Consider the following 9,524-nt stretch of genomic DNA (forward strand, 5'->3'; position numbering starts at 1 on the left):
ACCAGCTGCACCCCCTATCCCAGCCCAGCCCAGCTGCACCTCCCTATCCCAGCCCAGCCCAGCTGCACCTCCCTATCCCAGCCCAGCCCAGCCCAGCCCAGCTGCACATCCCTATCCCAGCCCAGCCCAGCTGCACCTCCCTATCCCAGCCCAGCTGCACCCCCTATCCCAGCCCGGACCAGCTGCACCCCCTATCCCAGCCCAGACCAGCTGCACCCCCTATCCCAGACCAGACCAGATGCACCTCCCCAGCCCAGCTGCACCTCCCCAGTCCATCTCCAGTTTGAAGCTCTTGAGGGTGCCCATTCTCCTCATATTAACAGCCAAATAAAAGCATGTTCCCAGTAAAGAGGAACCAACAGCACCATGCAGCAGCACCCACTCTGTCAGTGGAGGCTGGTGAGGGGAGGACGGCTCATAATAATGGCTGGAACGGAGCGAATGAAATGGCATTCAACACATGGAAACCATGTGTTTGAAGTATTTCATACCATTCCACCTATTCCGCTCCAGCCATTACCACGAGCCCGTCCTCCCCAATTAAGGTGCCACCAGCCTCCTGTGCACTCTGCCCTGTCTAACCCAGAGCTGATAACACCTCTAATTACACACAGATTTACTGCCTCTCCATTAAAATATACATTTGAACAAAAAGCAATGTGATAACAGTCATGACTAATAGACATTCAAAGTGTCTGTAAATATTGTTAGAGTTGTTACCGAGGCAACTAATTGCCTTCATTTCTTGGCTGTAGCTGAAGATGCACAAGTCAAATCTAAATTCACCACGATGTGTGCCAAGCCCAGTAAAGATGCAAACACATATTCCTTTGGCAGGATTTTTATTTACTGTATGCGTGTATTCCACAAGAGGCTTGTGGCACATCCAGGCTGTATCACATCTGGCCGTGACTGGGAGTCCCATAGGACGGCGCACAATTGGTCCAGCGTCGTCCGGGTTTGGCCGGGGTAAGCCGCCATTGTAAATAAGAATTTGTTCTTAACTGACTTGCCTAGTTAAATAAAGGTTAAATAAATAAATAAAATACACCTTAATTGGGGAAGACAGGCTCGTGGTAATGGCTGGAGCGGAATTAGTGGAATGGTATCAAATACATCAAACACATGTTTTCCATGTGGCTGATGCCATTCCATTCGCTCCATTCTAGCCATTATTGTGAGCCGTCCTCCCCTCACCAGCCTCCACTGGTATATTTATTTATTCATTCACACTGCCAGATCTCTCTCACATACACACACACACTCGCTCTCTTTCCTTGCTGTCTGTCTGTCTGTCTCTCATTCAGTCAGACATGCACACACGCGCGCACATGCATACACACACACACACAAACACTTCCTCTCCCTCTCCTACCTCGGCTGTGCAGTTCGGAGGAGAGCTGTCTCTCCAGAGTCTCTCTCATCTCTCTCTCCCTGTAGAGCTCCATCTTAAGCTCCTTCCTCTGCTGCTGGATGTGCTTCTCCTGCACACGGGTGTTGTCCACGGCTACCTTCAGCAGACCCTGCGCCGCCCGAGGGACACAGAGAAGAGCACAGCACTTTAACCTTTAACCCCAGGGCTAACAACTAGAGCACCATAACACACACACACACACACACACACACACACACACACACACACACACACACACACACACACACACACACACACACACACACACACACACACACACACACACACACACACACACACACACACACACACACACACACGCCAGTGCCAGTGCCAGTATTCCAAAACACAAAGACTGTGTCTGTACCTGGATGTTGGTGAGCAGAGTCTCCACAGAGTTGAGTCCGTCGGTGAACAGGAAGGGTGCAGGGAAGCCTGGAGGCAGGGTCTGTCCACCCAGGGCCATCTTCTCAAAGCCTGGCTTCATCATGGGCAAGGCCAGCTGCCCTTCTTCTGCTTAACACAACACACAACAGACCTTGGTTTACAACCAGCTTTATCACACGTAATGGGGCTGTTCAAATAAAACTGATGCACAAACACACATTCCATCACATTCACAGGGACATATGAACAGTTTAATAAAGCTGAAAGCATTGTTAATGGTAGACAGTGGAAGCAGCAGAGAGAGTAGCAATGTGTGAAGAAGACGTGAGACCAGGCTGAGGGACTGACTGTATGCCCTGTACAGCCTCTCTCTGAAGAGTGGTTCATCTATACGCAGCAGCGTGACCAGGCTGAGGGACTGACTGTATGCCCTGTACAGCCTCTCTCTGAAGAGTGGTTCATCTATACGCAGCAGAGTGACCAGGCTGAGGGACTGACTGTATGCCCTGTACAGCCTCTCTCTGAAGAGTGGCTCATCTATACGCAGCAGAGTGACCAGGCTGAGGGACTGACTGTATGCCCTGTACAGCCTCTCTCTGAAGAGTGGCTCATCTATACGCAGCAGAGTGACCAGGCTGAGGGACTGACTGTATGCCCTGTACAGCCTCTCTCTGAAGAGTGGTTCATCTATACGCAGCAGAGTGACCAGGCTGAGGGACTGACTGTATGCCCTGTACAGCCTCTCTCTGAAGAGTGGTTCCTCTATACGCAGCAGAGTGACCAGGCTGAGGGACTGACTGTATGCCCTGTACAGCCTCTCTCTGAAGAGTGGCTCATCTATACGCAGCAGAGTGACCAGGCTGAGGGACTGACTGTATGCCCTGTACAGCCTCTCTCTGAAGAGTGGCTCATCTATACGCAGCAGAGTGACCAGGCTGAGGGACTGACTGTATGCCCTGTACAGCCTCTCTCTGAAGAGTGGCTCATCTATACGCAGCAGAGTGACCAGGCTGAGGGACTGACTGTATGCCCTGTACAGCCTCTCTCTGAAGAGTGGCTCATCTATACGCAGCAGAGTGACCAGGCTGAGGGACTGACTGTATGCCCTGTACAGCCTCTCTCTGAAGAGTGGCTCATCTATACGCAGCAGAGTGACCAGGCTGAGGGACTGACTGTATGCCCTGTACAGGCTCTCTCTGAAGAGTGGCTCATCTATACGCAGCAGAGTGACCAGGCTGAGGGACTGACTGTATGCCCTGTACAGCCTCTCTCTGAAGAGTGGTTCATCTATACGCAGCAGAGTGACCAGGCTGAGGGACTGACTGTATGCCCTGTACAGCCTCTCTCTGAAGAGTGGCTCATCTATACGCAGCAGAGTGACCAGGCTGAGGGACTGACTGTATGCCCTGTACAGCCTCTCTCTGAAGAGTGGCTCATCTATACGCAGCAGAGTGACCAGGCTGAGGGACTGACTGTATGCCCTGTACAGCCTCTCTCTGAAGAGTGGCTCATCTATACGCAGCAGAGTGACCAGGCTGAGGGACTGACTGTATGCCCTGTACAGCCTCTCTCTGAAGAGTGGTTCATCTATACGCAGCAGCGTGACCAGGCTGAGGGACTGACTGTATGCCCTGTACAGCCTCTCTCTGAAGAGTGGCTCATCTATACGCAGCAGAGTGACCAGGCTGAGGGACTGACTATATGCCCTGTACAGCCTCTCTCTGAAGAGTGGTTCATCTATACGCAGCAGAGTGAACAACCCAGATCAGAGCAGTATCACCACGGAGACAGCTACCAGAAAAGCAAGGAGCATTGTATTTTACCTTCCCAAAGCCCTCTCTCACTTTCCTCCCACCCCTCTCCTCCCAGCCTCCCTCCCCCTCCTCTCCTCCCACCCCTCCATCCCCCATCTGCTCTACTCCCCCTCCTCTCCCCCATCCCTCCATCCACCCCTCTCCTCTCCTTCCATCCCTCCCCCACTCCTCTCCTTCCATCCCTCCCCCATCCACAGAGGGAACGACAGGGGTAAATAGACAGAACCCTGAGAGTGTCTGGAGCTATGATTCACCCAGATAATCTGGCTCTGAGATGACACCAGCCATCCCAGCTTCCCGGCGCAAGACAAATAGGACAGCCAGGGTGGGAATTGTGATGACAGTGTATCACGGGTCACATCGATTTCCCCGCTGCGCTCACAGGCTGGCCAGATAACCCTGCACTCCATGCTGCCCATTGTTCATATTCCACCTGTCCTACAAGCAATACATTTCCCCCTGTACTGGAAAGGGCATTCAAGTAAATAGAGAGAGAGAGAGAGAGAGAGAGAGAGAGAAATAAATAATGAGAGAGAGAAATAGAGGTGGAAAAATTTGAAGAATAATTCCTCCCCCAGCAGTTTGACAGTCTGTGATAAATTTTTTCGTACCGACTGAAAGTTGCTGGCAGATCAAGGTCACACAGATACAGTATGAAGAGGAGAGTGTGTGTGTGTGTGTATACACTACCGTTAAAAAGTTTGGGGTCACTTCGACATTTCCTTGTGTCTAGTTTGAGAAACAGATGCCTCACAAGTCCTCAACTGGCAGCTTCATTAAATAGTACTCGCGAAACACCAGTCTCAACGTCAACAGTGAAGAGGTGACTCCGGGATGCTGGCCTTCTAGGCAGAGTTGCAAAGAAAAAGCCATATCTCAGACTGGCCAATAAAAATTAAATATTAAGATGGGCAAAAGAACACAGACATTGGACAGAGGAACTCTGCCTAGAAGGCCAGCATCACGGAGTCACCTCTTCACTGTTAACGTTGAGACTGGTGTTTTGCTAGTACTATTTAATGAAGCTGCCAGTTGAGGACTTGTGAGGTGTCTGTTTCTAAAACTAGACACTCTAATGTACTTGTCCTCTTGCTCAGTTGTGCACCGGGGCCTCCCACTCCTCTTTCTATTCTGGTTAGAGACAGTTTGTGCTGTTCTGTGAAGGGAGTAGTACACAGCGTTGTACGAGATCTTCAGTTTCTTGGCAATTTCTCACATGGAATAGTCTTCATTTCTCAGAACAAGAATAGACTGACGAGTTTCAGAAGAAAGGTCTTTGTGTCTGGCCATTTTGAGCCTGTAATCAAACCCACAAATCCTGATGCTCCAGATACTCAACTAGTCTAAAGAAGGCCAGTTGTAATGCTTCTTTAATCAGAACAACAGTTTTCAGCTGTGCTAACATAATTGCAAAAGGGTTTTCTAATGATCAATTAGCCTTTTAAAATGATAAACTTAGCTAACACAACGTGCCATTGGAACACAAGCGTGATGGTTGCTGATAATGGGCCTCTGTAGATATTCCATAAAAAAATCTGCCATTTCCAGCTACAATAGTCATTTACAACATTAACAATGTCTGCACTGTATTTCTGATACATTTTATGTTATTTTCATGGGCAAAAAATTTGCTTTTCTTTCAAAAAGAAGGACATTTCTAAGTGAGCCCAAACTTTTGACCGGTAGTGTATGTGTGTTTGTTGAGAGAGACAGATATAGAGAGATATAGGGAGAGAATAGGGGAAAGGAGAGAGGAAGGACTGTGAGAGTGGTGTGAGGTGATTGTTAGATACACTCAGAATCAGAGGGAAGATATGGAGAGTTCACAAATGGCATCTGGCAACAGAGCCTCAGTTCCCATCTTTGGTCTATGTAATGGACCTGGTCAGAGGCTCTGTCTCCCCCCTGCCCTCCTCCCCCTCCCCTCTATTGATGATAAACAGCTCACCTGCTCCCCTGTCACATAGCCTCTCTGGTCCCATGCATTAGGAAAGGGCTGGGGGTTACTCCTAAAAGCACCCTCCCTCCCTCCCTCCCTCCCTCCCTCCCTCCCTCCCTCCCTCCCTCCCTCCCTCCCTCCCTCCCTCCCTCCCTCCACTAGGCTTTCCACACCTAATTGCTACTTTCTTTTAAAACGACAGATTTATCTTGCTGCTGCTGCTGATAGCACACAATTCAATTCATTTTATTCTGTGGGCAAAGAGGGGGAGAGGGCTGGCCCGTGACATTTACAAAGTGCCCTGGTTCTGTCTCAGGTCACTGTAATGTGCACAAGTAATGATGCAGGGTGTGTGTGTCACCTACAGTGTTCTCTGTGCATACGATGTGTATGTACCACCTACAGTGTTCTCTGTGCATACGATGTGTATGTGTCACCTACAGTGTTCTCTGTGCATACGATGTGTGTGTGTCACCTACAGTGTTCTCTGTGCATACGATGTGTGTGGGTCACCTACAGTGTTCTCTGTGCATACGATGTGTATGTGTCACCTACAGTGTTCTCTGTGCATACGATGTGTGTGTGCCACCTACAGTGTTCTCTGTGCATACGACGTGTATGTGCCACCTACAGTGTTCTCTGTGCATACGATGTGTGTGTGTCACCTACAGTGTTCTCTGTGCATACGATGTGTGTGTGTCACCTACAGTGTTCTCTGTGCATACGATGTGTATGTGTCACCTACAGTGTTCTCTGTGCATACGATGTGTATGTGTCACCTACAGTGTTCTCTGTGCATACGATGTGTGTGTGTCACCTACAGTGTTCTCTGTGCATACGATGTGTGTGTGTCACCTACAGTGTTCTCTGTGCATACGATGTGTATGTGTCACCTACAGTGTTCTCTGTGCATACGATGTGTGTGTGTCACCTACAGTGTTCTCTGTGCATACGATGTGTGTGTGTCACCTACAGTGTTCTCTGTGCATACGATGTGTGTGTGTCACCTACAGTGTTCTCTGTGCATACGATGTGTGTGTGCCACCTACAGTGTTCTCTGTGCATACGATGTGTGTGTGCCACCTACAGTGTTCTCTGTGCATACGATGTGTGTGTGCCACCTACAGTGTTCTCTGTGCATACGATGTGTGTGTGCCACCTACAGTGTTCTCTGTGCATACGATGTGTGTGTGTCACCTACAGTGTTCTCTGTGCATACGATGTGTATGTGTCACCTACAGTGTTCTCTGTGCATACGATGTGTATGTGTCACCTACAGTGTTCTCTGTGCATACGATGTGTATGTGTCACCTACAGTGTTCTCTGTGCATACGATGTGTGTGTGTCACCTACAGTGTTCTCTGTGCATACGATGTGTGTGTGTCACCTACAGTGTTCTCTGTGCATACGATGTGTATGTGTCACCTACAGTGTTCTCTGTGCATACGATGTGTGTGTGTCACCTACAGTGTTCTCTGTGCATACGATGTGTGTGTGTCACCTACAGTGTTCTCTGTGCATACGATGTGTGTGTGTCACCTACAGTGTTCTCTGTGCATACGATGTGTGTGTGCCACCTACAGTGTTCTCTGTGCATACGATGTGTGTGTGCCACCTACAGTGTTCTCTGTGCATACGATGTGTGTGTGCCACCTACAGTGTTCTCTGTGCATACGATGTGTGTGTGCCACCTACAGTGTTCTCTGTGCATACGATGTGTGTGTGCCACCTACAGTGTTCTCTGTGCATACGATGTGTGTGTGCCACCTACAGTGTTCTCTGTGCATACGATGTGTGTGTGCCACCTACAGTGTTCTCTGTGCATACGATGTGTGTGTGCCACCTACAGTGTTCTCTGTGCATACGATGTGTGTGTACCCAACAGGCCCACCTGAAGAACATGAACAGTGTTCAGCCTGACTGTGCTGTAGCATGAGAGAGGTGAGGAACAGTGACTGACATGAAGGGAAATGGAACCACCACACTTGACTGGGAGGACCTTGTTGAACCAATGACATGTCTTCAGAACCCTCCTATTAACCAATGACATGTCTTCAGATCCCTCTTATTAACCAATGACATGTCTTCAGAAACCTCCACTCCTCCCCCTCTGAACACACAAACGGAGCAAACAGACAAATACATAAACAAACAAACAAAAGGGAAGTGCTGTTTCCTTTTAACCGGCCGCAATAATCAATCAATTATTGATCAATCAGGCCTTTTATTTGCTACCCCTAAAAACAAAGATAAGGTATTGTTTCTGAAGAGAACCCCCTCCCTTAATGTTTAAGAGGTTTCAACAAAAGGAGAGCTATTTGAAATCCATCAACTCTCATAGCAAAGCCCTCAGCTCTCAGCAGACAGAGGAAAACAACTAAAAGAAGGTTGAAAAGGGAAAAGAATGCTACAGTGTTGTGCTTCAGAAGACGTGTTTACCTGAGACCAGCTCTTACAGCCATCACAGTGACAGTGGCGCTGTAAGGACTTTGTCATATACAGAACGACTGCTCTGTCCCAGATGTGAATGAAACATTACTGACTGTGTGTGTGTCTACCACTGAGAATCTTCCTCCGCCAGTCTTACCAGAAGTGGCTCCTCCATCCATGCCTCCATATGGCTGAACAGATGGCCAGGCAAGGAGAGGCACGGAGGAGAAAACCCTAAAAAGCATTTACAGCAATACACCATCTACACACTCTCTATCCTCCAGCCCTATTAACCCCCAGCAGCACCATCTACACACTCTCTATCCTCCAGCCCTATTAACCCCCAGCAGGACCATCTACACACTCTCTATCCTCCAGCCCTATTAACCCCCAGCAGGACCATCTACACACTCTCTATCCTCCAGCCCTATTAACCCCCAGCAGCACCATCTACACACTCTCTATCCTCCAGCCCTATTAACCCCCAGCAGGACCATCTACACACTCTCTATCCTCCAGCCCTATTAACCCACAGCAGCACCATCTACACACTCTCTATCCTCCAGCCCTATTAACTCCCAGCAGCACCATCTACACACTCTCTATCCTCCAGCACTATTAACTCCCAGCAGGACCATCTACACACTCTCTATCCTCCAGCCCTATTAACCCACAGCAGCACCATCTACACACTCTCTATCCTCCAGCCCTATTAACCCACAGCAGCACCATCTACACACTCTCTATCCTCCAGCCCTATTAACCCCCAGAAGCACCATCTACACACTCTCTATCCTCCAGCCCTATTAACTCCCAGCAGCACCATCTACACACTCTCTATCCTCCAGCCCTATTAACCCCCAGCAGGACCATCTACACACTCTCTATCCTCCAGCCCTATTAACCCACAGCAGCACCTTCTCGCCAACTCCCTGGGTGCTGTTTGACTCCCGGGTGCTGTTTGACCCACCGGGTTCTGTTTGACTCCCCGGGTGCTGTTTGACCCACCGGGTTCTGTTTGACCCACCGGGTTCTGTTTGACCCACCGGGTTCTGTTTGACCCACCGGGTGCTGTTTGACTCCCCGGGTGCTGTTTGACTCCCCGGGTGCTGTTTGACCCACCGGGTTCTGTTTGACTCCCCGGGTGCTGTTTGACCCACCGGGTTCTGTTTGACCCACCGGGTGCTGTTTGACTCCCCGGGTGCTGTTTGACTCCCGGGTGCTGTTTGACCCACCGGGTTCTGTTTGACTCCCCGGGTGCTGTTTGACCCACCGGGTTCTGTTTGACCCACCGGGTGCTGTTTGACTCCCCGGGTGCTGTTTGACCCACCGGGTTCTGTTTGACCCACCGGGTGCTGTTTGACTCCCCGGGTGCTGTTTGACTCCCGGGTGCTGTTTGACCCACCGGGTTCTGTTTGACCCACCGGGTGCTGTTTGACTCCCGGGTGCTGTTTGACCCACCGGGTTCTGTTTGACTCCCCGGGTGCTGTTTGACCCACCGGGTTCTGTTTGACCCACCGGGTGCTGTTTGACTCCCCGG

At 49.9% G+C, this 9,524-nt stretch overlaps 1 protein-coding gene across 8 annotated transcripts in view; it reads right to left on the minus strand.

Moving 5' to 3' along the window:
* The window catches only part of LOC139552705 (dachshund homolog 2-like), a 282,108-nt gene that overhangs the window by 23,116 nt on the left and 249,468 nt on the right, over positions 1–9,524 (minus strand). For 5 of the 8 annotated variants that reach the window (XM_071364708.1, XM_071364705.1, XM_071364710.1 and 2 more), the window contains 2 exons: positions 1,782–1,930; positions 1,376–1,523 (listed from right to left, as the gene is read on the minus strand). In XM_071364708.1, coding sequence (XP_071220809.1) covers positions 1,376–1,523; positions 1,782–1,930 — 297 coding nt within the window. The remainder of the gene's footprint in view (positions 1–1,375; positions 1,524–1,781; positions 1,931–9,524) is intronic. The other 3 variants (XM_071364709.1, XM_071364707.1, XM_071364704.1) reach the window with 1 other exon arrangement.

The sequence above is a fragment of the Salvelinus alpinus genome, chromosome 24 (genome assembly GCF_045679555.1).
Source record: "Salvelinus alpinus chromosome 24, SLU_Salpinus.1, whole genome shotgun sequence".
Classification (NCBI taxonomy): Eukaryota; Metazoa; Chordata; class Actinopteri; order Salmoniformes; family Salmonidae; genus Salvelinus; species Salvelinus alpinus.